Source organism: Mus caroli, unplaced genomic scaffold (genome assembly GCF_978045245.1).
Source record: "Mus caroli unplaced genomic scaffold, Mus_caroli_1 scaffold_14, whole genome shotgun sequence".
Taxonomy (NCBI): Eukaryota; Metazoa; Chordata; class Mammalia; order Rodentia; family Muridae; genus Mus; species Mus caroli.
Window position 1 is genome coordinate 85,067,419 of NW_028227269.1, and position 26,754 is coordinate 85,094,172.

General features: G+C 50.1%; 1 protein-coding gene across 5 annotated transcripts in view; it reads left to right on the top strand.

Annotated features, from left to right (window-relative positions):
- Esrrb (estrogen related receptor beta) overlaps positions 1-26,754 on the top strand; it is a 157,306-nt gene that overhangs the window by 127,127 nt on the left and 3,425 nt on the right. For all 5 annotated transcript variants that reach the window (XM_029484330.1, XM_029484332.1, XM_021179323.2 and 2 more), the window contains 4 exons: positions 726-842; positions 16,837-16,947; positions 17,375-17,536; positions 25,504-25,773. In XM_029484330.1, the coding sequence (XP_029340190.1) occupies positions 726-842; positions 16,837-16,947; positions 17,375-17,536; positions 25,504-25,773 (660 nt within the window). The remainder of the gene's footprint in view (positions 1-725; positions 843-16,836; positions 16,948-17,374; positions 17,537-25,503; positions 25,774-26,754) is intronic.

The following is a 26,754-nucleotide window of genomic DNA, read 5'->3' on the forward strand; positions in this document are numbered from 1 at the left end:
TATGTAGTCCCTAGCTGTCCTGGAGCTCACTTTGTAGACCAAGCTGGCCTCAAACTGAGAAATCTTCTTGCCTCTGCCTCCCGAGTGCTGGGGATTAAAGGCGTGCATGTGCCATCACTGCCTGGCCAAGGCTGCAGTTTTTTAAAGTGATCTTTCACATAAGATTTTGCTTAACCCTTCCCTCAGGAGCTAACAACTGTTTTGTAGATGAGAGAACTAAGGCTAGGTAACCAGAAAGTGTTTCCTAGACCCAGTGGGGGACAGAGTCCAGGTCCTTGCAGAGTTTCCTGGGCTTTTCCTAGTGACTGGTGCAAGGCAGAGTCTGGAGGAGGAGCCGGGGTGGTCTGTGTTAATGTTCAGCTCTACATGGTGGCTCTTTGCCTGAGGTAAAATGCTGGCTCAGCATATTTTGATTCCACCCCTCCCCCAAATCTCGTGGTCGTTTCAGAACTCTGAGAGACCATTCTCAGAAGAACATTTTTCTGCAGGTGACTTTTTGGCCTCCCCCCCCACCCCCCCCTCACTGGTTGGAATTGGCATAGGAGAGTTTGAAGCATTCTGACAGCCACTTAGGACCCTGCTTCTAGAAACAATTCCCGATGCAACCCTGGGGTGGGGGGAGGGCAAGTCAGCTCTGGCCAATTAATGCCCAGATTGTCAACCTAATTGGTTGGGGGTCCTGGACAAACCACAGACACCTGGCAATCATCTCTCTGTCATTGCAGGAAACATCGAGTACAACTGCCCGGCCACCAACGAATGTGAGATCACCAAACGGAGGCGCAAGTCCTGTCAGGCCTGCCGATTCATGAAATGCCTCAAAGTGGGGATGTTGAAGGAAGGTAAGAGGCTCATAGCCAAGCACAAGGGTCGGGGCTTCACTTGGTTTGTCTTGGTGGGGAGGGTCAGACCTGTGTAAGGGTGCCTATAGGCTGAGGGCCACACCAAGGACCTTCCCAAGGGCAGTATGTGCGTACATGCAGCTATAGGCTGCTTTGCATCGTAGCTGTCATATCATAGCCTGCCGGGCATCTCTTCTTGGAAAACTGTGGGTCAGCAGTATGGAAGCCCAGAGGTCCCAAGGATCCTTTTGGTACTCCAGACCCTATTTGGAGCCTCAGCTATAAGCTTGTCACTCTGGGAAGTCCTCATTTGGGCTAGCAGCCTCTCACTCACACCCACCCCCACCCATCTTGGCAAGTGACCTTAGAATCCCTAGTCCTCCCTCAGGTTTGCAGGTGAGCCCTTGCACTCTCCAGAGTTGCTGCATGCCATAGGTGACCCAAGTGCCAACTGAGTTTTATTTAGTTCCATGGAGCCCAGGTGTTTGGTTCTTTTATTTATATCTTTGGATCTATGAATAGCTTTTATCCTTCATGGATTTTTTTTTTAAAGATAGCGTTCTAAGGAAATTAGCCTTACAAGTTTGTATTTATTCTGTGTGTGTGTGTGTGTGTGTGTGTGTGTGTGTGTGTGAGTAAGTACCTGCACGTATGTGTGTGCATACCTGGTGCTCTTGGAGGTCACAAGAGGACATCCATGCCCTGGGAGTAGTTGTAAGTTGCCCAGTGGGTGCTGGGAACCAAACCCTGGTCCTTGGTTGAGTTAACTGAAGCGCAGTGAAACTAACAACCTGTGAGTCTTTTTCCTTTTAAATGTGGCTCCTAGGAACTGTGAGGTGATGTCCGACTTACTGTATGGCTGCTGTAAGGCCCTTCTTTCTTCATCATCTCTGTGGATGGGCCTGGTTTGAATCTTATTCAATACCATTTTGGGAATGGCATGCGTGCGTACATATGTGTGTGTGTGTGTGCACTCACGCACATCCGTTGCCCATACCCACATCTTTGCATGTGCACACTTTGTCTCCCTCAGAGAGAGCCAGTGTAAATTCTTACAGATCAGCTTCTGAGCCTTGATCCTTCTTAACACGGAAGGAAACAGGGAACGTTTATGGGGATGAGGAACAGGGCAGGCAACAAGAAAGGGGCATGCTGGGGGCGGGGGTGCAGTCTTCCCTGAGAAGGGCAAGATGGGGTCACTCACCTCCCAAACCTAGCTCAGCCTTCAGCAGGCTGAGGACTTTCTCCGCCCCTCTCCTGTGCCCTGGAGAAGTGTCTGCCTCTGAGCTGTTTTGCCTATGAGACAGCTTGGGCGAACCTTCTAGTGTGAGGGAAAATTCCGGGTCCTTTCTCTCCTCACCTGGGCTCAGCTTAGCTCAGCTTCTGCACCAATGAAGAAGCTCTCGGGGCAGATCCCAAATGCCTCGTGGGTCTGCGGTGTGCTGAAACACCACGACCAAAGCAAGCTGGAGAGGAAAGGGTTTTATTAGGCTTACACTTCCACATTGTAGTCCATCATCGAAGGAAGTCAGGACAGGAACTGTCCAGGGCTGGAACCTGGAGGCTGTGCTGTTTACTGGCTTCCTCCTCATGGCTTGCTCAGCCTGCTTTCTTATAGAACCCAGGACCACCAGCCCCAGGATGGCCCCACCCACAGTGGGCTGGGCCCTCCCACACCAATCACTAATTAAGAAAATGCTCTGCAGGCTTGCCTGCAGACTGATTTTATGGAGGCATTTTCTTAATTGAGGTTCCCTCCCCTCAGATAACTTTATTGCTTGTATCAAGTAAAACTATTCACCAAAACTCCCTCCTTTGTCATTTCTTAACCCCTTGGTGATGTGTTGGCTGTGGTTCGGAGGGCTCTGTGGAGGAAACAGCCTCCTTCTCCTTTGAAATGGGCTGTGTTGGGCCTGCTGTATGGAAGACTGAGGCACAGGTTTGGTCTTGGTTGTATGTGGGTGTGACTAAGATGGAGGTTGGATTCAATCCGCTGCTGCCCACACCAGGCTCTCTCTGCTTCTGAGCTTCCTGGTGTTCACAGATGAGGAGGCCCACAGAGGCAGGCCTGGTTGGTCTCCTTACACACCATCTTTGGTGCCGGGAGCCGGAGAGTTTCTAGGATTTGAAGAGCCATAAGTCTCCTAAGCCGCAGAGATAGAACTGCCATCTTGTTCTGGAAGCTGAGTCAAACACCAGTCCAGGCTGGAGCCCGTTGAGCAGATACTTCCTTGTCTGGAGTGTGCCTCACTCTCTGCCGGTTCTCCACATCTAAGGAAATCAAGGCAAAGGCAGGCTCTCACCCTTAGAGAGATGATGGGCTGTTGCACTTCAGCCACCCTCTCTTGAGAAGATCAGGCCTGGGTCTGGACTTCTTGTTCCATGCCTTCTGCTCTCCCCTATCCCCCATGACAGAAGCCATGAATGGGGAAATGGCTACTCTTGACAGCTGGAATGCTCAGGATTCTCTCTAGGAGTTATCCAGTGCTGGAAAGAGGAGGATACTTTCTAGTGGTCCCCAGGAAGGTTTCCTGTCATGTCACCAATGACCGGAGAGGCATGGCCAAGCACACCGAAGGGCAGCGGCTGGTGGCGGTGGGCGGGGTGGGCGGGGTGGGCGGCGGGCAGCGGCGGCGGGCGGCGGCGGGCGGCGGTGGGCCGGGCGGGCGGCGGTGGGCGGCGGGCGGCGGCGGGTGGTGGTGATGGGGAGATCCCTGGCCTGGCCCCTGAAAGATAAGCCCATGGATAATGCAGGTCTCCAATGGTGGGAGTCGGGTGCTGGGAGGATGCACACTGGCCAAGTGGGAGGACTTGCAGGGTGAACCCAGAGTTGCCCCTCCAGGAGTGCCTTTTTTCCCCATGGTAGCCGGATGTCTCTCTGTCCTGATACACTGAGCCTGATTCGGCCATTAGGGAGCTTTACCTGAGGGAGGAAGAGACAGTCACCAGGGCACATCCCACCACACCTCCAGGCCTGGCAGGCCTGTATCTGAAAGAGAAAAAGCCCCCTGAGTGTGGATGAAGCTGAGCTCTTGGCTTGTGTGGGTCCCCATAGAGCTCTGTGCTACCTGACATCAGAAGCCCCACAGGGACCCGCCTTGGAGGAGCCTGCAGGAGTCTGGGTCTCTGCCAGGAAGAGTTTTTGGCAGTAGTCCTGGCTCCTGCTTTGTTTGGGTGTCCCTCCTTGCTTATCATGTTCAAGGTCTAATCCCTGGGGGCTAGCCTGGGCTCCTGCCCCACTCTGACTTGATTCTGGAAACAAACGGCCCACTTGGCTGTGCTGCTTGCTCCCTGTGTTAGGGTCTCACAGTCAGTGGAATAACAGTGCTTCCCGAGTCTTACAGGGAAGTAGGGAATAGAAACATGCCCTCCCCTGCCCCTGTCCCCACCCCTGTTCTACATGTCACAAAATGTCAGAACCATATTTTCCATTATAGGGAATATTTTTTTGCTACCCTGCTTTAAGCTGCTGGGCTCTTCTAATCTCACACAGCTAGTGCGTCCTTCCCAATACTCTTAGCTCAGCACCCTACAGCAGTTCAAGATGTCACCAATAACTTTCTTAGTAAAATAGTGCATGCCACTGATCCATGATTTGGGGGCTCCAGCCATTACTAGGGATGATGTCAGATGTGTGGTGTCCCTCTGTCGCGGGATCAAAGCCTGTCCCATTCCTTAGCTGGTTGGAGATGGATCCTGTTCCCCACGTGGCTTCCTTTGGCATTGCCCTCTCTATCCTGGGGTGACTGGAATAGTCAGTGAGTGAAGGCGGTGTCCTAGAGTCTTTATGCAGATCCTACGAATGGCAATTCGTATTTTCTGGGAAAGTCGACCTTTTTCAGAGTGTAGAATTGAATATAAAGTGTGACTTGGGTTCGGAGCCGGTGACTGGCATTTGTGGTTCCTGTACAGAACACTGGACCCTTTCTTCACTTGTATTGATACCTGCTGTTCACCAGGTGCGTCAGCTCCCTGGCGCCAGTTCAGGTAGCCTTAGATTTCGCTCAGGTTCTGCTTGTCTTTCCTTCAGCTGCCCACAGAGCTGAGTGAGGTCGACAGGACCCATTGGTCTCCTTTGGATCTGTTGGGGGCACTCTAAAGGGGGTGGCATTACTTTAAGCAGATCCTCCCTAAGTTCTGGGATCAGAATGAAATGAGACAGACAGGCCTCCTGGCATCTCAGACCAGAAGAACTCTGAAAATCAATCCGATTGCTGCCTCTACCAGGCACCCCCACCCCCAAGTCTTCAGTTCAGCTCCTGGACTTGCATACGACAACTGTCCCCCCCCTCCCCCGCCGCCCCTCCCCCACTGCCGTGCCCCTCCCCCCCAAGCTATGCCTCCGCCCAGGCAGGTTGTCCCTGCCAGCCCCACCTTCCTCCAGACCTACCCACTCTCCAGCCACTCCTGCTGTTTCCTCCCTGTTCAGCCCTGCCTGTCTCTTCCCAAGTGTTTTCTGAGAGAAATTTGATTTCAGCGAGAGCTGGGCTGACGGCCATACAATATGCTTTCACTCGCTCAGAGCACGATGGAAAAGTGGAAAGGTCCTCCAGGGATTCTGGGTAATTGGGTTAGTGGCCAGCTCATGTCAGGAAATTAAAAGGGGGCCTGATCAGGTTCCTGCTGCATGGGATCTAATAGTTTTGTATTTATAGAGTGCTCTGCCTCTAGTCTGTGCCAGAAATACTACTGCTCTTCTGGTCTTGTGAATGAAGGAAGAGACGTTCTCTTGCTTTTCCAAAATATATTAATGTTTTGAAACAAACCAACTCTCCAGCATGTCAGAGGACAGTGTTGAACTACTTTCTGCCTATACACATGTGCCCTCCAGCCCCCCCCCCCCAATCTGATAGCTTAGAAGGTCTCCCCAAAGCATCCTGGACAGGCAGGTACAATGACCTCTGGCTGGACAGGTGTTGATTGAATACAGACAGCTGCTTCTGGCTGTGTGGAATTCTTATTACCTTTCACTCCGGGCATTTGACACCAGAACATTAGATCACAAGCTCAGCCCATCTCGTCAGACCCTGCTTGACCATTTAGCAGCTCCCTGGGAAAGCTACTTAGACCTCCCTAGGCTTGGCTTCCCTCCAGGAAAATGAGAGTCATGGTGTGCCCATTGTCATCTTGGGATGACACCTGGGATGGCTCTTGGATTCTACCATGATGTTGATTTTTTTTTTTTCCTTGATAAGAGATAAGTATAATAGCATTGATTTTTTTTTTTCTGTTGTTGTTTTGTTTTTAACTGGTGGGTAGCTTTAGGTATATACTACATGAAAGATAGTATTCAAGCAAATTAGTGAACATACCTATCGCATTGTGGGTTCATTTTGTCTGGTTAAGAACATGAAAGTCCTTTGTTAGCAGACATCTGAGGATGCAGGTAGTGCAGGGTACAGGCTAAGCTTTCCAGACCCACCAGACTCTGGTGTTTGAATCTTCCCTTTCCTAAAACCCCCCAAAATGATTTTTCTCTTTTCTGTATCTAGCAAGCCGTTTGGGGTCCCCATACATACGCACTTAGCTAATGATCCCTGCTTCATGTTGTCTTGAAAATAGAAATAGTAAAATAGAATTTCTCAATTAATGGTAGTACTGGGATAAAACCCAGGACCAAGTATATACTAGACAGCTGCTCTACCTATCTGAGCTACAACCCAACATGGTTTCACTAAGTTTCTTGGGCAGGCCTTGAACCCTGACTTTATCTGCCTCTGCCTCCCAAGTAGCTGGGATGCCACCACGCTGGGCCAAGTGGAAACTTTTTATCCCGCTACCATGGAGTCTTCCCAGTTTGAGTAGTAGGTCTTCTGCCTCAGTCTCTTATATAGATTTCTGTTGTTTGTTTTGAGACAGGGTTTCTTTATGCAACCCCAGCTGTCCTGGAGTATGGCACTGTAGACAAGGCTGGCCTTGAATTCACAAAGATCCTCCTGCCTCTGCCTCCCAAGTGCTGGGATTGCAGGCATAAGCCACCACCCCCCAGCTCCTTTAGTGTCAATTTCCTGATTCTCGTTAATAGTAATGTAGTTGTCCAAAGGTCTCTGGCTGTACAGAGTAGCAGTTCCACAATCCTCTCAAGCCTGTGACCTACACCTATGACTCCAGTTCTCCAGGACAGTCAGGACACAGGGTCCTTTCATTCACAGACTTGGCAAAGTCTAATCACATAGGCATCCACTCAGTACTCTGGGGGTTGTTTTTAGCTGGGATGTTGTGGGCTCAGCAAAAACCTGGTTGGTATGGAAGAAAGTACACCCATCTTCCAATATACTTTCTTACCTTTATTTCGTGTGTGTGTGTGTGTGTGTGTGTGTGTGTGTACAGATACCATGGCATGTGTATGAAGGTCAGAGGTCAACTCTCGGGAGTCTGTTCTTTCCCTCTAATATGTGGGCCACAGGTTGTCAGGTTGGTTGGTGACGTCCTTCCCTGCTGGGACATCTCAGCAGCCCAGGACAGGTGTGAGCATATGCCAAGCAGGAAGAATACCTACACCCCCACCACAGGAAGGCAGAAACGCCATTAAAGATCCCTGTCATTCTGCCTGTTTCTTTTCTTCATTCTTGGAGGAAACTGTTATCCTGGCTTTTATGTTTCCCTGCAGGTTCATCTGGAGGTTTTTGTTTGTCAGAATGGGTTTTCATTCTGTAGCTCAAAATAGTGTTGTCAGCAACCCTCTTGCCTCAGTTTCCCAAAGGCTGGAATTGGAATTGGAAGGCTGGAAGACGGATGAGCCATCGTACCCAGCTTCTAGTTTTATTCTATTACTTTGGTTTTTAGTTTTTAATGACTTTATAAGTGATTTTTTTTTGGGGGGGGATGGGGTTGGGTGGTTTTTGTTTTGTTTTGTTTTGTTTTGTTTTTTTGGAGATAGGGCTATGTAGCTCTGGCTGTCCTGGAATATACGCATGAGTTTGTCTTTAATTATTCTGTGTGCTGGGTGTAGCCCCGCACACAGGTCTTTAATCCCAGCATTTGGGAAGTAGAGGCAGACAGCCTGGTCTACATATTAAGTTTCCATGCACTCTGAGACCCTGCCTCAAAACAAAACAAAACAAAAGTTGTGTCTGTGTGCCATGTGTTCATTGGGTACCCTTGGAAGCCAGAAGAGGGCCTTGGATCCCCCGGAGCTGGAATTAGGCAGCTGGGAGCCACTCGACACTGCTGCTGGGATTTGAACTCAGGTCCACTGATCCTAGCCCTAGGATCCTGGACCAAGGTAGCCAGTAACTCCTAGGCAGTGCTGCTTCTCACAAGGTTTGCTTATCTTCTGTTTCTCTGAAGTAGAAGCCACTAAACAGGATGTTTTTCTATAAGTACTCAACACCACTGATGTAATGATAGGCCGAGTGTGTCTTCATAAAGGGCAAGGTTGGACTTGACCAGCAGACTGGAGTTTACTAACTCCTTTGCTTAGTTAGACCCACACAACTGGGCCATGATGGAGCTGGGTGTAGACTAGGCTGTCACAGAAGCACTGTGCTTCTGTTTCCCAGACGTGTATGTGGAAGAGTTATTCTCCCAGGAGAAGGGCCTGGAATACATCTTCAGCTCCAGTGTGTGTGTGTGGGGTGGTGGTGGTGGTGGTGGTGGTGGTGGTGGTGGTGGTGGTGGTGATGGGGTGTAGTATACAGTATATATATAGTATACAGTATATGGTATACATAGTACATAGTATGTATATACCAGTGCCCAGGCCAGAAGAGGACACTGACCACCCTGCTTTCTCACTTTTTGCCTTATTCTCTTAGACTGTCTACAGAGCTTGGAGCTAAGCAGGCACCTGCAAGCTGCAGTGGTCTTCCCATCTCTGCCCCCACGCAGTGCTAAGTTAGAAGCCATGCTAGCTTGTGTGTGTGTTGGGGGGTGGGGTTTCAAGATAAAAGGTTTTTCTGGCTGTCCTGGGACTCACTCTGTAGACCAGGCTGGCCTCAAACTCAGAGATTCCCCTACCTCTGCCTCCCAAGTGCTGGGATTATTGATAATGTGCCACCTCAGCCAGCTCAGAACAGACTTTTAAAAGCCTTTAATGAAGAGTCTGCCATCTCCTAGAGTTCTCCATTGCACTTAGAATAATGCCAAGAATCTGACAGTAAGGTTCAGGTGTGCCCTGCTACTCCGCCATCATCCGCGCCGCCGTGTCCTAGTCGCGTTCGAGGGCTTGCTTTCAGTCTCCAAGCCTGGTTAACTTTTCTCCTTAGAAAATCCCGATACTGCCCTGCCTTGGAGTGCATTCCTGAAGGCAGGTTTCTTGTCCTTTCAGTCTCCGTGTAGATGTCACCCTCCCCATCACTGGCTGTCACAGCCCCCTGTAGACCTTGTCATTGAACTTCCCCCTCCTCAAGAAACGACCTTGTTTGTTTGTTTATGCACTTGCCTTATTTTGTTTACTCTGCGGTCTCCTAACAACACCTCCGTTCTCAATTCAAGAAGCAGGGTGGCAAATTGCCTTTCCACTGGACTGTCAGCTCCAGGGTGGTAGTGTGCATGATTGAAAGGCCCCAGTGGAGCATCTGAGACCAGCCGGCCCTAGTGCTGTGATTGATTAACAGTGTCTATCACAGGCAAGAAAATGCAAAGCGGTGGCCCCGGGATGAGACCTGCCTTGCTTGATCTGGCCCAAGCACTTGGGTAATTTTTCCCCCCTAGACCCACACAGAGGGGACATGACAGCTGGGTGTGGTCTAGGCTCCTTGTAGGGAGCTGGTCCTAACCTCAGGGTGCTTTCCCTGCCCAGCAGGAGTCTGCAGTCCTTCCACAGCAAGCTTAGATCAGGGCTTGGCTGGACTGACTTTTCCATGGTAGGTGTAGTTTTAGGCATTGGCCAGTGGGAACACAGGGATGGCACAGGCGAAATATGCTCACTGGTGTGATGTCATCGACCAGAAGGGTCTAGGGGGGGAGAGAGTGATGGTAAACAGACATTGATAGCTAGAATACTGGAGTTCTCCCTTAGATGTTGGGGTAGCTGGAATCCACAGAAGAGTTGGCAGGAGCCTGTGAACATAAGGTAGGAGAGCATCTCCCCCCACCCTCTCCCCCCCAACCTATCTGGGACACATATCTGGGAAGAGATAATCTCCATCACACTGGTCTGTAGGCAAGCCTATGGGGTGTGTTGTCTTGATTATTTATATAGAAGCACCCAGCCCACTGTGAATGATATACCATTCCTGGGCTGGTGGACCTGGGTTGTATATGAAAGCAAGCAGAGCAATCTGAGAGGAGCAAGCCAGTAAGCAGCATTCCTCCATGGCCTCTGCTTCAGTTCCTGCCTCCAGGTTCCTGCCTGGAGTTCATTCCTTGGGTCCCCCAGTAACTGTAACCCGTAAGCCAAATAAACCCTTTCTCCCCAAGTTGCTTTTAACCATAAGCTTGTTTATCACAGCAAACTGGGACACTGGGTTAAGCTTCAACCCCTAATCCCTCCAGGAAAGAATACTCAGAGCAAATAAATGTATCCTAAAGACCCAGATCCAGTATTCAACCACCAAAGAGCTTTGAACAGATACTTGTTCTAGACCCTACAAGACCCTAGATCCCCCAGATTTCAAGGAACAAGTCCTCCAGTCTCCTTCCAGGGGGTTCTCACCATGCAGGACTGAAATGGAATGACATTTGGTCATCCACAAATCCAAGTACAGAGCCTTTGGACTTCCTGGCTGTGTGACCCTGACCAGGTCCTGTGTATCCCAGGCTAGCCTTTGAACTTCATTGTGCATCCAAGGATGAGCCTGCATTCCTGATCATCTTGGCTCAGCCTTCAAGAGTACTGGGATTACAGGCAGACCCCATCACACAGGTTTATGCCAGAGTGGAGACCGAATGAAAGGCTTTATGTGTTAGTACACATAAAGTGGCCAGGACTCTACTGCCCAGGCTACATCCTCAAGTCCACCTGACCTTTCTCTAGTCTTCTTGTTTTCTCCCGATGACAGCCATGAACAACCCCTTCTCAAGAGTTGTCATGCAGTTCAAAAGTGAGATGATCAGCTTTGTAAGCAGAGTCCCGTTCAGTTCAGGACCTGCTTCACTTCATAAAGAAACAGAAGGGGGTACAGTCAGTGGTGGTGCTGGGTTTTGGGGAGGGAACATGTCAGCCCTGAATACTTCAGCAAGGTCAACTGGGATTTTTCCTGGCTTTAGCCTGGGACAGAAATGAGGGAAGGATACTGGCTTCCAGGCCTCCCACCCCCACCCCATTGTCCCCGAGGGTAGAGAGAGACACCTGATAGTCAGAGGGCAGCACCAGGACAGGCTTGGGGCCAGGTGGTGGGACCATGCTTCAGCTGGCTATTTTTAGTGTAAATGAAAGAAACTTAAACTGGCTGCTGCCCCAGTGCAATCGGCTATTTTTACATCTGAAAGACTGGGATCCCGTCCAGCCTTGGGGGAAGGGGTTGCAATTGAGAAGCAAGGCAGGAGGTGGCGGGAAGTGGGAAGTGTTGCTATTCCATTAAGAAAGAACAGTAGCCCAACTGAAGTAAAGGTGTCCATTTAATCCGTGTGGGGGGATCTGGAGCTCAGAGGTGCCTGCAGTGAATGGCAGAGGCCAGCAGGTGGGGCATAGATTGAGACCCTTCCCTCCTCTAGTGAATCTTTTTTTTTTTTTTTTTTTCCCTTAGTTTTTTGAGACTGGGTTTCTCTGTGTAGCCCTGTCTGTTCCTCTAGTGAATCTTGTGTGCTGATTTCTGGGCTCTGAGCTGGGCCCCTGCAGGTCCCTGGGCTAGTGTCACAAGGCTGGTGAAGGGTGACTTAGTGCAAGAGTGACTTAGCCAAGGCCAACAGTTCTGTCCTTGGGTTGGACAGAGGTGGCTGCTGGGTTCTGTTGCTGTCCTGTCTGGCAACCTGACATTTTTACTTTTTGTAAATGAGGTCTCACACTGTAGCTAAGGCTGACCTGGAACACTGTAACGCCCAAGCTAACTTGGAGCTCATGTTGATCCTCCTGCCTCGGCTTTTCAAGTGCTAGGACCACAAGCACAAACCCCTCATGCTTGCTCCTATGGGACCCTGAGCATACTAAGTCTACATTCCAGATTTGTAACTCTCCCTTCCCCAGGCTTTCTGTGTCTGACCATGCCGACTCCAGAAACCTCAAAGGCAGAGCTAGGCAGTAGCTGCCTTTCTGTCTTATTTCACTCAGGATGACTAAGTAATAGACAACAAGTATTTTAGGCCACATTTGTTTGCCTGTGGCGTCTGACGGCCACAAGGCTGCTCCCTGCTTGGAGCGTCTGTGAATTGTGCTGCAGCTAACACTGGGTTATTTCCATCTTCAGTTCTGTGTTGGGGTGGAAGGAAACCCAGGAGTGGGGTTTGTGGTGATGCTGGGTAGTTTTTTGAGCTACCAGCACATACACTATTCTACACCTCCACCAGAATTTTCTAGAAGTTTTTAAACTTTTCATGTTGAGATCATTGAGTTATAGTTGTCAGAAAATTCAGATGCCACATACCCTTCACCCAGTTTCCCCATCATGGCGTCTTGAATATATATATAATACTATGCAATCAACATGCTGGTGTTTGGTAACAGCAGCAACACAGAACCTCCTTCAGGTTGAGGTATTTTGCTACTAGCATGTATTTAACAGATACTATTTGCCATTGAAGGTTTTCAAATTCTCACATGAAGTCACAGAAGGATTAAGTGAACTGTTAGCCCTGTGAGGTTGCCTATTACCCCATCTTAGAGGCCAAGAAGTGGAGATACAGGAAGTGTGTGTGTGTGTGTGTGTGTGTGTATTCATGAGTTACTGTCTAAGCATTAAATTTCTCAGTATCCAACAGTAGTTAGGACAAAGGTCATGTGTTACTAAGTTAAGTATTTGGAGATCAGCAAGGATTTTCATATTAGCATTATTAATACCTTTTTATATTTGGAAAGTCTCAATGAGATGATAGACTTTACTAATCTGAGAGAACAACTATAAGTTAATTAGTATTTTATTTGCTCCTTCTGACTGCTTTAAAAAATATATATACATACAAATACACAAACAATAAGACATTTTTATTTAAAGACTCCATTTCTCTCTCTCCGGGGGTTTGGGGTCATATTCTAATTTAGAAGTAATTGTCTATTGTATCTGTCGGTAGGGATAACTCTTTACTGCCACACCCTTTGAAAATGGAGATGCTTACCCACTCTGTCCCTCGTAGCCCAGACGAGCCTCAAACTTGGCTGTAGAGCTGAGCATGACCTTGAACTGTTGCTTCTTCAGTTCCGGATTCCCAAGGGCTGGCATTCCCGGTCTGTGCCTGAATCGCGAGGTTGCTTTCTTTTGCTGGTGGTATTCAACTGCAAAGTTGAGCTATCAAGTGATTGGCAAAGAAGACAAAGCCAGTGGATTTGGTGGTGGCCCCGAATTCCACAGATCCGGGAAGCCCTGGCCCACGTCCTCCACTCCAAACGATCATTAGCAGATCCTGACCGTGGTGGTGCTGACTGCAATGTGACAGGAACAAGCCTGTGGTGATTGCTCAGAAAGCATTAAGATTACCTGCAGCATCCCTGCTTCAAAGTCAATTGAAAAGCCTGGACTCCAGCAGAGTGGCTTTGACCATTGCTGCCTCCTCTAGCCAGAGGGTGACATGGAAGCGTTGACCCACCTCCTCCAAGGGTCAGGAATTAGATCAGCCTGAACAGGACCACTGGGTCCCCATAGGCTTTGTAGGTTTGAATGGGACAGGAGTTACGAATGAGAACAGACCCATTTTGTACCAGTCCTTGATATGCAATCCTTGATTAGTTCCAAGCAGAGAAGACGAGGTGACAGTTGTCACATTCATCCTTTGGAGTCACTGGCTACCTGGCTATAAAAGATCTGGGATGTTAGTGCAGAGGAGAGTTTGGAGAGGTGGCCTGGAAGGTCATTCCTCAGACTGGCCAAGGAGCCTGGGCAAAAGGTACTGACACTTCCTGGGCCAACCAGCTAGCTCCTCAGTCTGTCTGTTCCTGTTTGTTAAATGAGGGTAACCACAGCCACTCCACGTTGTGGGTTAAACAGTGTATATATAAAGTCCTCTGTGAACCATGCTGTTAACCATTGTTGATAGGACTTACAAGGGAGTTGAACACAGTGTTTCTTCTTAAGCACCAATGGTTACCAGATGTCATGGTAGAACCTGACCTTAAGGGACACCTACCTAGCCAGCAGGGGAGGCCCCGGTGCTGTGAAGAAACACATGGTGTATGGGGTAGAGGGTTGGGGATGGGGACAGGGGATGAACAGCCACTTTAGGGTTAGGAAAGACCCCCTTGGAGTGACTTCTGGGCAAAAGGAGTGGGGAAAACAGATTCAGAGTGAGAGAGCCAATCAGCTGCTGGTACATGCTGGGTGCCTGGGGGTTCTCGCCGTCCACTGTGAAGTTGGTAGTAGTGCTCTTCTTAGGTTGTGTTGGCCTTTCAAGGAGTGAGCTGAGCTTTTAGTGGGAGAACACTTAAGCAGGAGCATCCTGTCTACTCCTGTCTCTGCCTCTACTACAGGGGATTTCAGGAGTGAGACAAAGGTCTGTGCTGGGAGGATGGAGCTGTTTCCTTTGTCCCCTTAACGTCCAGGACGATGGAGGTGGAAGCTGGAGCAGGTCCACCAGAGTGCCCTGTGGCGGTTAACCACACAGGCCCTGCACATCATAGCTCATCTTGATAAGATGCTCATTTTGAGGCTGGGGGTATAGCTTGGTTAGCAGGGTCCTTGCCCAGCATGCACAAAGCTCTGACTGGAACCCCAGGTATTGCATAAAGTGCATGGTGTCCCATGCCTAAAATCCCAGCCCTGGGGAGGCACAGGCAGGAGAATCAGAAGTTCAGGGTCATCCTTGATCCTTCACTACTCAGCAATTTGGAGGTCAGCTAGAGGGGCCTGAGGGTGAGAGGGGCCTGAGAAATTTGTTTGCTCTTCTAACAAGCCCCAGATGTTGGTGATGCTACTGGTCTGTGGATCACACCTTGAGAAGGAGACGAACACCCTTCTCACCTGTCAGCACTAGCCATCCTCTGTGTGTGCTGATTTAACATCCTGTGGCCTCAGTTCTGCCCCAGCGCTTTGGCTACCAACTGGCTCGGCCTGGGCCGGACCACCAGTTACTGAAGGCAGTGTGGGCTGACAGAGCTAGCGGTGGAATCCAGAACAGGCCTTTCTCTTCTCCCTCCTGCTTGTTAATCCTTTACTCAGGTTCTGCTCTTAGAGAGATCAACGCAGAGGCAGTCGGTTACCACCATTTGACCCTCTGAACAGAGGTAGGAAGTTGCTGGTAGCTTCTCAAGAGGTCCAAGAATCAGACTTAGAATGTGGAATGAGAGTAACCAGGATGGTGTGTCCTGAGGCTGCTGCCATACTCTGTACTGTTCTTACTTCCCATTGGATGGGCCTGTGTCATCGGTCTCACCTATAAGGGTAGAAATAAAGAGCCCATTTCAGGACCTCCAACAAGACCACCCTCCCTCCATATGGGAGTTAGCATTAAGTAGAAGGGGGGGATCCTGAGATACCCCCCTCATCCAGCCTTCATTACAGCCTTGTGCCTCACCTGTTACGGAAGTTCTTGTGAGGGATTAAAAGGCTGAGGGTGTAGCTTCCTTGTAGAGTATTTTCCTAGCGCAGAAGGAGCCTTGCCCTGCCTTCAGTCCCCACCTCACTCCCCACCCCCTGTGTTGTGTAAACCTGGGGTGGTGGCACACACCCCTTGCTTTCAGAGGTGAAAGCTGGGAGATCCAAAGTTCAAGGTCAGTTTGGAGGCCAGCCTGGGCTGGATGTGGCTGGGAAGTAACTGGCTCAGTAAGAAGCGGTTCTTGCCGGTTATGGCTCCAGCGCCTTCTTTCCGCTCCGGGAGAGGATGTGAGTTGCAGCCTTTAATTGGAAACTGGGTGTGGATGTGTGTGTGTGGGCGTCTTCCCCCCACTTCTCCACCCCAAAGGAGGTGTGCCCCACCTACAAAATCTTTGCCCTTTCAATTGCTCTCATTCTCTGGTCCCTTCCCCTTTTGTCTTAGACTGCTGGCACATAACTAGTTGTATGTACTATCAGAGGTAGCCAGAGGCCTGAATGAGATGAAAACCTTCCCTCTATCAATGGCCTCTTTAGCTTTCTCTTCTGCAGGGTGGTAAGAGTTGAGTATTGGCGAAGGCCGCTGACAACCACCCACCATCTTTTATTTCCAGATCTGCAAGCCTTCCTGGAGAAGGTGAGGTGTGCTACTCTTACCTTCAGGGGAAAGTACAGAAGCACTTATGTGCGGAGGCAGTAACCTGTTTTCTCCTCTGAGGACTCTTTCTCCATCTGCTTTTCTACTTCTGAGGCAATCTCATGTAGCCTGGTCATGATTTCCCTATGTTGCTGAGGCTGACCATGGGCTCCTAGTCCCCCATCTTCACTGAGTGCTGGGATTACAGGCATCTGTTGACATGTCCCCCTTTTAAAAGGGGTGGTGTTAGGGATTGGACCCAGAGCTTTGCGTATGCCAGGTAAACATGGTACCAACTGACCTATATCCCTAGCCCTCCTTTCCCAGCTTAATGAACCCAGCCAGCTCTCCCTGGATGCAGAGCAGAACTGAGACACTTGGTTGGCAGAGGGCTTTGTTGAGCCTTCGCTTGAGGTCTCAGAGGCTAGAGGTCTCAAGGTGATTTTTTTAGGATGGAGCCGTACCTGGAGAGGCAGAACCAGTCTAGCTGGTGGGACGGACTTCAGATGTTTCTTCTTGTGGCATGACGCTGGCCATCTGGGCATGGCTGTGAAACTCTTAGCCAGGGCAGCAGTTCTAAAGTCAGGGCCCATTTACCTGGAGATTTGGAACAACTCTTTTGTTGTCGTTTTTTTGTTTTTTGTGTTTTCGAGACAGGGTTTCTCTGTGTAGTCCTGGCTGTCCTGGAACTCACTTTGTAGACCAGGCTGGCCTCGAACTCAGAAATCTGCCTGCCTCGGCCTCTGAGTGCTGGGATTATGGAACAACTCTTGATGCCAATATCTTTCTTGTCTGACAGGTGTGCGCCTTGACCGAGTGCGAGGGGGCCGCCAGAAGTACAAGCGACGGCTGGATTCGGAGAACAGCCCCTACCTGAACCTGCCGATTTCCCCACCTGCTAAAAAGCCATGTGTGTATCAGGCAGGCCTGCTGCCTCTCTCAGCCTGGACCACCTGGCATCTTCCTGGGGCGCGGCTCTATCTTCCCTCCACTGGGTGGTGGGCAGTGTGGATCTAAGGATGGCCAACAGTGCCTGCCTGGTATTGCCTGGCTTCATCAGGCCTGTCTATATGGGATGACATAAACCCTGTTTCCATGTGAAATAAGGGCCCCAGTATACAGACCTTGTCTCCATGGCCACCCTCTTCCTGTTCAGGGTCCTCTCAGCAGCTTCCCATTGCAGGAACATCTCTGTGCTCTCATCATTGTTACTAGCAGCTTTGTGATGCTAGCAGACAGACAGACAGACAGACCCCAGCCATATTTGACCTCCCCATGGGCTCTGTCCCCACTCTTCCCCAGGCATTGACTGTTTGCTCCCTGTTTGGTCGTTACAGTGACTAAGATCGTCTCGAATCTACTGGGGGTTGAGCAGGACAAGCTGTATGCTATGCCTCCCAACGATATACCCGAGGGAGATATCAAGGCCCTGACCACTCTCTGTGAATTGGCAGATCGGGAGCTTGTGTTCCTCATTAACTGGGCCAAGCACATCCCAGGTGAGTCACGGTGGGGGTGGGGTCAGGGCAAGAGTGGTAAGGGGCTCTAGATTCATCCTGTCCCATAGATGTGCCTCTGGTGCCTGGTACCTGTCCCAACAAAACCTAGAAGACCTTTGCCAGCCCATGTTTCTAAAGGCCTCTTTCTCTTCTGTGGGATTGAAGGGAGTAGCATTTGGAAGGTTCAGAAGTGTTTATGAACTGCCAGGGCATATTAGAACCACTTAATCCAGGGCTGGAGAGATGGCTCATCGGTTAAAAGCACTGACTGCTTTTCCAAAAGTCCTGAGTTCAAATCTTAGCAACCACATGGTGGCTCACAACCAGTGAAATCTGATTCCCTCTTCTGGAGTCTCTGAAGACAGCTACAGTGTGTTTACATATAATAAGTAAATAAATCTTAAAAGAATCATTTTGGTAGATTTTGCAATTAGAAGTTCACAAATGGAACCCCCAAGAAAACAGTAGACTTTCCCTATAGAGTTCACAGCAATGGTAATGGAAGACAGCCCTCTTCCTTCCCATTAGCTGCAGGCAGATAGAAGGAGTTAGGAGCAGGTTGGGGAGTCAGCTCAGATTCTGATTCTAGGCCTAGAAGCTGGGGGCCTGAAGGCTCAGGCCACTCATCCTGTCATGTGGGAGTATGAGAAAATGACCTTTTCAGTTTAACCCAAGGGCCAAATGAGGTCGTGAGTCCCAGGTGTGGCATCTGGGCCTTTCACTGTCTGGACCCAGGCTCTACTGTAAACCTCTGGCGAGTCCAGGTGAACAGTGGGCGCCCATGTGATTCCGTATTGCCCTCACATGGGGGCTTCTCTGTACAGTTCAAGTTCTGTTCCTGAGGATTGTGTGGGTGACATGCTGTAAGCTCTGGCAGCGAGCCCCTCTCCTGTGGCCTCTTCCTCGCTGTGTGGCACATGGGTTCTTTCTGTGTGTAGTTATTTTTTCCCTCAGCTGTGGCCCTTAAAGATGAGCATAGCACACAGCAGAGGTCTCCTGGCCTGTGGATAGCAGCAGTTAATTGAGGTGCTTCAAGTCCTATGTGCGGCTCGGAGGTCCCACAGGAAGGCACCAACTTGTGGACAGGAGATGCTGCTGCTGACACTGGAAGCCTAGAGGTTTCTGACATGGTCTCCAGGCTCTCTCACCCTTGGGTGGGTGTGCCAGGAGCCTGACTAGTACGTCCTCTGTAAGACGCTCAGTCTCCTGGGATTATACACTCCGTAGTTTTGAAATCCGGCCTGTGCTGACTCAGCACAGATGTGGCATCAGGCTGATGCTTAAGACACCTCAGCCTGGATTGCTCTACTAACCCCAAGCCAAATTGGGCACAGCCCTAGAGACTACTATTCCCGGTCAGACAGGTACGGGTACAGAGATGACTCTGGAGTGACACCTGGCGGTCTCCTGGACATTCCTTTTGTTGCCCTTACCTGTGTAGCACCTGGAGGAAAGGATGGTCCTACATCCTACTGATGGTTTTCACATCTATGCCAACTAAGAGGAATAGGCGAGTAGGGTGGTTGCTGGGGACATAGGCTTCACAGCCAGACAAGGGGGGCTCCTGTCCCGGCCGTGGTGACCTTGTGTAAGCTTTTTCTGAGCTTCATTGTTCCCATCTGTAAAATGGGGACCACAGGAACCCCCACTAGGAGTCTCAGGAGGATGTTGCACACTCAGAACTGCCATACCTGCCATGGTTGTCATGGATTCTAAGAGTGACACAAGCCTCCACTGCCCCGGTACTTCATCTTCAAATCCTGTGGATTAGAGGCACTGGCTGAATGTGGTGGCTCACACCTGTCATCTCTGAACTCTGGAAACAGAGGCAGTGGGCTAGCCAAAGGGTTGAGGCCAATCCGTTCTGCATAGCCAGTTCCAGGCCAGCCAGAGAGGAAGTGAAGTAAGCAGGCGCTTGCTTGCTTGCCTGCTTGCTTGCTTGTCCCATACCCTCATGCCTATTTTGCATAAATTTGCATGTTGAATCACTGGGACTTGACTTTCAGGTGTTTAAGATAAAACTAATTAATCTGGGTCTCTCACTGCTGGTTGTAAACCTCACACTAAGGGCAAAGAAAGAGCAAGTGTCTTTTAGAAACAATTTTCCTTTATGTCTTTGGGCAGGTGTTTTGCCTGCATATCAACCTGTGCACGGTGTGCATGCAGTGCCTAAGGAAACCAGAAGAGGGCGTCATGCCCTGGAACTGGAGTTACAGATGCTAGTGATTTTCCATGTGGGTACTGGGAGTCTACCCTGAGCCCTCACTATAGGAGCAGCAAGTGACCTTGCCTAGTGACCATCCAGCCTCATGTCTAGTATCTTTTTAAATTGTTGACTGAATCCTACTTCTGATTACAGGGAAGACAGGCTTACAGAGGGAGAAAGTGAAGGTTGATTAGAGGGCTAATATAGTAGAGCCTACCCCCAAGACCATGTTTGAGTCTGTTTATTCTGGTCAGGGACACTCAGAAGGGAGGATTTCAGACTGCCTAGGACTGTGGCTTGTCCTTCAGGGTCTTTATCCTATGGTCCGCAACCAGCGACACAGAAGGTGCATCATGCTTGCAGAGTAAGCCTGGGACCGTGGGTCTCTCCCAAGATGTGGCTTAGACAAAGTTGTAGGGGTGTCCACTCATTGACCAGAGATGATCGGAGACCCCCGCCCCCAGCCCAGAAGCCTGAAACCGCCAAAAGGTTCCTGTGTCTGAAACCCATACCTACTGTATTTTTATAATCCCACTGCTCTAGATTCTATTTCTCCTTTATGTGTCTGTGTCCCGGTGCCTCCTCTTGCACCTGGGGCCATTAGTGAGTAAAATGAGGTCCACCTGAGCATAGCTGTGCACTGCGTTACCCTGATAACTTGGCTTCACAACCAAGGTGGCTTCGTGGGACAGCCTGGGAGGCAGCACACACAACTTAGCTACATCAGAGAACAGCTGCATTGACGTGGGGTTAGAGTAGTGCAGAGAGACAGAGGTCACACACTCCAGAATGTTGCAAAACTTACTTAAAATAAGTTTATTTCTAGAATTTTCTACCTCATCTCTTCATACCCAGTTGGGTCACTACAACCTCAGAGAGTAAAATCTAGGACCAGGAGGGGCCGCCGGCTGCTCATTATCATGTATTCTACTTTTTGGAGATGAGGATGCTACTGTGTAGCTTTGGTTGGCTTTGAGGTTGTGCTCCCATCCTAGGCTCCGTCGGAATAACAACAGTTTGCTCAGTTATTGTTTGGCTACACTACTGTAAATACAGGCTGTTGCCTTGAGTTGGAGTTTTCCAAGTATTGGGCTTCCTGGAGGGGAAGCCCTAGGCGTGAGAGCTACAGCAGCCCATGACCCATGGGAGCCAGAGATGAGAGTCAGAGCCTGCAGTGGCTGTAGCTAGGCTGCTGGCAGTACTCAGTGAGTTTCAGTCTCCTGCATCATTGTCTGCCCCTCCCCAGGCAGCCTGGATTCCACCTTGGCCAGCAGAGCCTTCCTCAGGAGTCACCACTCCTGCCCCAGACCAGGCTGCTATGTGCAAGGGGGATCCCCAGAGGCCTCTTCAGGGAGGCTCTTTGGACAGCCTGCTCCCAGGGAACCGCTGTCTGGCTGGATGAAGGATGAGCTGCCCACGCAGCAGCAGCAGCTGTGTCTGAAGTGGCCCCAGATCCTATAATTACATCTCCCTTTATTACCTCTCTAATGGCCCTCCAGGTCGGCAGAGACCATCATAAATTAGCAGATTATGAACTCCACTTGCCACAAATTATGTGCCTTTTTTTTTTTTCTTTTAAATTCTAGGAGCACATAGTGTCAGTGGGGGGATGGGGACCTGCTGTCATTTGATCCACTGGTGCAGATAACGCAGTTTTCCTAGGGCTGAGGAGCATACGGAGGAGACCTGAGAGCCAGGGGTCCTGGGCTGGGCAGAACCACCCAGGGTGAGTTGCAGGGAGGGCAGGCCAGCCTTGCTGGTCCGGAGCCCTGGCCACCTGAGCCTCTCTCAGACTTTCTCCTCCTTGCTGGCCTAGATCCCGATGAGTTGTTCGAGACCCAGCCTGATTGGAAACACTGGTGGAGGGTGTTTTCCCAAAGTTGCTTGTGTTTTACATGACTAGAGAATCTACTCTGCTAATGCCAGGTGTAACAGAAGTGAACGCAAGAAACCTGGAGTCTTCTGGGGAGGGAGGGAGGGAAGAGCCAGCAGCCAAGGTGTATTCCCTCCCCCCCCCCCCCCATGGGCTCACATTTTAACACTGTATTACTCTACTTTATCACCCAATGATAGTAAATACTTGCCCTTCCCCTGTGCTAAGCAGACCAAGAAGTCTTCTGTGTGCGCGCACATTTAACCTCTGCACCTCTAACATGTATCACATTACATTTCCATAGTCTCCTGCCTGGCATTTTCTGCATGTGAGCTAGCAACAACCTCTTCCTCACCTCCACCCTGGTCCCTCCTGGAGTTGACTATCCCCGTTTTCTCTTGTAGTGTTTCTTTTCTCAGTTGTTAGAAAGCATTCCAATGGTTTCAAGTCGTGCCAGCACGCACTTGCTGCTGCCTGGTGGCTAGTAGGCTGCATGTGTGTTGGCGTTTTTTCGGGGACCTCTTAGATGTTGGAGAGGAGGAAGGGATGAGCCCGCTGCTCAGACCTCCCACCCAGCTGGCCCAGCGGTATGAGAGTAAGCCTTCGGCATGTTCTCTCCCACAGCAGTCTAGAAATTTCCAGGTGGCTGTTGTGCCCCCACCCCTTCCCATGGCACTCCAGCCTCTTACAGGGGACCTAATGCGGGTCTCTAAGCAAATGTTTTAGGTTGTTTTCCTGCTGTCCCAGGGTCAGGCTGTGGCATCTGTCTGTCCTTCACTGTGACTGCTTTTGAGGCTGGGTGGGTAGGAGGAGGGCAAGCTTATCGCTCAGGAGAATGTCTACCTCTGGAGTTTCCCTTCAGAGCTCAGCTCCCAGGTTGCTTGTGCAGGGATTCCCTGGATTGTCCTTAGTTAGCATCGATACGGGTTGCATGTTCTCAGAACCTTCCAGTCTGAAGGTCTTCCGAATTTTTTTCTTTCTTTTTAAAAGTGTATTTATTTTTGGTGGGTTTTTTTGAGACAGGGTTTCTCTGGGTATCTCTCCCTGGTTGTCCTGGAGCCTACTCTGTAAACCAGGCTGGCCTCGAACTCAGAGATTCACTCGGCCTCTGCCTCCCAGTGCTGGGATGAAAGGTGTGGGTCACCCCGTTGGTTGGTGACATTTAGTGACTGTGACGTCATCTCCACCAGTGGGAGTTATGGTTTGAGCCAGCCATCAGTCTTGTAGAGGCCATGCCTTGAGAGATGAGCCTCACCAGCCTGTCCCCATGCCCAGAGGCTGGCAGTACTCCACTCCCAGCATGCCTGATGCCTTCCAGCTCATTTGTCTGTTCACTTCACCCTGTGTGCTTCCTCCTCCCTCCTCGGTCCTTCTGCTCGGAGACTACCCCTCCCTGTGCGGTCCACTTCTTCCCCACCCACATCCTCCCACGCCAGCTGATTGGTATCTGTTAATTAATGTCACCCAAAGCCTCTCCTACTCATGGACCTGATAAGGGAAATTGGATGCCCGTTTCTATCTATCTTTTATTACCTCCAGCTTTCTGCCCCATCCTCTCAACCCCCACCTCTACCCCCACCCCTGCAGCCACATACCCTCTGTGGTACTACTGGGAATGTGGGTAGATACACAGTTTAACCCCTGTGTTCTGTCCTGTGTCCTCCACCCCCACTCCCAAGGATGCATGTCACCAAAGCATTCCATGATTGGTCACCCATGGAGTCTGACTGCTAGGAGGTAATCCAAGACAAAGGCCCATGATGGTTGGACTTAGAAAATGGAGATAATTGGCCTTCAACCCCAGGTTCCCTCAAGAGGGAAGTGACTTATCCTGGGTAGGTAACAAGAAAAAAAAAGAGACCACACAGGCCCTAAAGGTCATCCAGAAACTGGGCAAATCCAAAGAGGAAAAGGAAGAAATAATGACTGTAAGGATGTTGGCAGCCTCCTCGGTCATCCTTGGCAGTGCGATGCTGGCCTACTGTATGCCAGAAGTGGTGTGAGGTCTTCCCACGTGCCATTCATCCTCAGGCTGTGAGCAGTGACTAGGTGGGGCTAAGTTCTACTCCAGCAAATTCCTTCACTGGCAGGGTTTACCCAGAAACAAATCCCTTGATTTCAAATCGCACACATGGCACATTGTGCAAATGGTTTTGTGGACTCTTCCTGGGAGTTGAGTTCAGAGCCTTACACGTGCCAGGCAGGCAAGCACTCAACAAATGACCTGTAGTCTCAGCCCTGTTTTGTTTGTTTTGCTTGAGACAAAGTCTGGCTTTGAACTCCAGCTCCTCCTTCCAAGTACTGGGATTATAAGCCTGTATCCTTCATGTCCAGCTATTCCCTTCTCTTACTAAATGCTTAGAATTTGACTAACCTGCTGCCTGTTTCTGCGTGAGCCCCCTCTCCCCAGAAGTTACTGCTTCCTGTTTAGTGGTTATGATGGTTGAAACTTACCCTTTTCTGTTGGCTTCTCATAAATCATGCTGCTAACTCATAACTGCTGCATAACTCATAACTCATGCTGCAAATCATAACTTTGCCTAAATCAAGTCCACACACAGTCCAGTCTCGGCGTGTCATCCTCATCTGGCAGACATAGACCTTTGTTTTGTCTCAACATTAATAAGAAGAGCTTATGTTTTCTATAATTGTCTTCCCGTCTAGTGCACAGCCAACCACTCGAAGTACACTCTGCTCTTGTGACCGCTCATCTGTTCACTCCAGTGACACAGAGGTCCAGGTTTGCAGAGCTTACACGCCCTTATCAAGGTCCACCCACAGCTAGTACTTGGGCCGTCAGGGTCAAGCCCAGGCAATCTTTCATAGCACATTGGACAAAGCAGTGTCCTGATTCTAGAGGCTACTGTCTTAGTTGGGGTCTCTATTGCTGTGACAAAACACCACAACCAAAAAGCAAGTTGAGGAGGAAAAGGTTGACTTGGCTTACACTTACAGATCATGGTACATCGTTGGAGGAAGTCAGAACAGCACTCAAGTGGGGCAGAGATCTGGAGGCAGAGCTGATGCAGAGGTCTCGAAGGGATGCTGCGTATTGGCTAGTTCCCCCTGGCTTGCTCAGCCTTCTTTCTTATAGAACCCAGGACCACTTGCCCAAGGATGGCACCACACACCATGGGTGGGCTGGGCCCTCCCCCATCAGTCACTAATTGACAAAAAGCTTTACAGCTGGATCTCATGGAGGCACTTCCTCAAGATAGCTCTAGCTTGTGTCAAACTGATAACACAAAACCAGCCAGTATACCCTCTTAGCTCCCATTTCCCCTCTCTGGAGGGAGGAGGTCGCGTTCGTGAGTAGCAGTGTCCAGAGTACATCTGCTGAGTCTTCTCAAGGCAGAGTGACGACAGTCCTGGCAGCCAGAGTACGCACAGGCTGTCTTTGGAGCCTTGCCCTCCCAGCAGCCTCGGCCTAGGCCATGGGTAACTGAATCCTCCTTCCTGGTTGGGAGGATCTGGTATTAAAGCAGAGAGCTTTCCTGGAGCTTGCAGTGTGTTGGAGACACCCATCTTGCCACCCCCAAATCCTGCTATTACAGCAGCTCCTTCAATTACAAATGCACCTTATTAATCAGTGTTGTCTCCCCACGCTGGGAAAGACCTAGCTAGACCCAATGGGCATGGTGATAATAACTGTCAACATTGACTCAACTCTTATTATGTAAGTCTTTTCCATGAATTCCAGTGTGACTGATTGACCAAGGGGGTAGCAACAGGCACCCCTAGGGCTCCCCCCAACACCCCCCACCTCTGCCTCCAGCTGGGTCTGAGGATGTAAGGACACAGCTCACCCTCCCTTGAGGCTGCCCTCCAGCAAGCGCCAAGGAAGCCCCTGGGACCATTTCTGATCATTGGCTTCTTCCCCTTCTGCAGGCTTCCCCAGTCTGACACTTGGGGACCAGATGAGCCTGCTGCAGAGTGCCTGGATGGAGATTCTCATCTTGGGCATCGTGTACCGCTCGCTCCCGTACGATGACAAGCTGGCATACGCCGAGGACTATATCATGGATGAGGAACACTCTCGCCTGGTAGGGCTGCTAGACCTTTACCGAGCCATCCTGCAGCTGGTGCGCAGGTACAAGAAGCTCAAGGTAGAGAAGGAAGAGTTTATGATCCTCAAGGCCCTGGCCCTCGCCAACTCAGGTAAGGGTGGCACGTGACCCTCGGAGGGCTTCAGGGGTTCTGTGGGAGCCTAACAAGCCCTGCTGCTCAGTCTGTGGGCGGGGCTGGCTTACGGATGTGGGGATGACAGGCATTGCTTTTATCAGCGAACACGGCATTAGTTACTTTTCTCTTCCGGTGATGAAAAGCAACTTACAGAAGAAAGGGTTTAATTTTGTCTTCGGATTCCTGAGGGATAGAGGAGGTACTGGAGCAGGGAGCGAAGGTTCCGTGTGGCAGCCGGAAGCGGAGGGATAGCGTTTCATTCACACACAGGGAGCAGAGGGAGCGAACTGGAAGTGGAATGAGGTTATAAACCTCAAAGCTGGTCCTCCAGCAAGGCTACACTTCTGAAGGTTCCATAACTTCTACATATACCACCAGCTGGGGATCAAATGCTCAAATCTAGGATCCTATGGGGACCGCGCCCATTTAAGCCACTACATCCCGCAAGGGTAGCCTGGAGTTCAAAGGACAGTCATGGAGGCCAGCACTGGTTTTGGATTTTCTAGGACTTTGACTTGCACAGATACCAAAGGACATAGGTTATTGCTAAGGGCTAGGTCTGTGTCTACTGCTCTTATGATTTGTGTCACTCTGAGCCCAAGTGACCATAAGTAGTTCCTATCCCACAATTTATTTATATATAATTATGTTCACCACATAAGTAACACACAGTAGTGAGGGCTCAGCTTGCTAAGCTGGCTAGGACATTATGCACACAACTCTTATTATAATCCCATTTAACAGACATGGACACCAAGGCTGGGAAAGTTGTAAATTTGTCCAAGGTAACACTGTTTAAAGATGTCAGGGTAAGTTCAGGCCTTTAATCCTAGCATTAAACAGGCTGAGAGGCAGGAAGATCTCTGAGTTTTAAGCCAGCCTGGTTTATGCAGTGAGGTTCAGGTCAGGCAAGGTTACACAGTGGGATTCCATATATATGAAAAAAAAAAAAAGTCA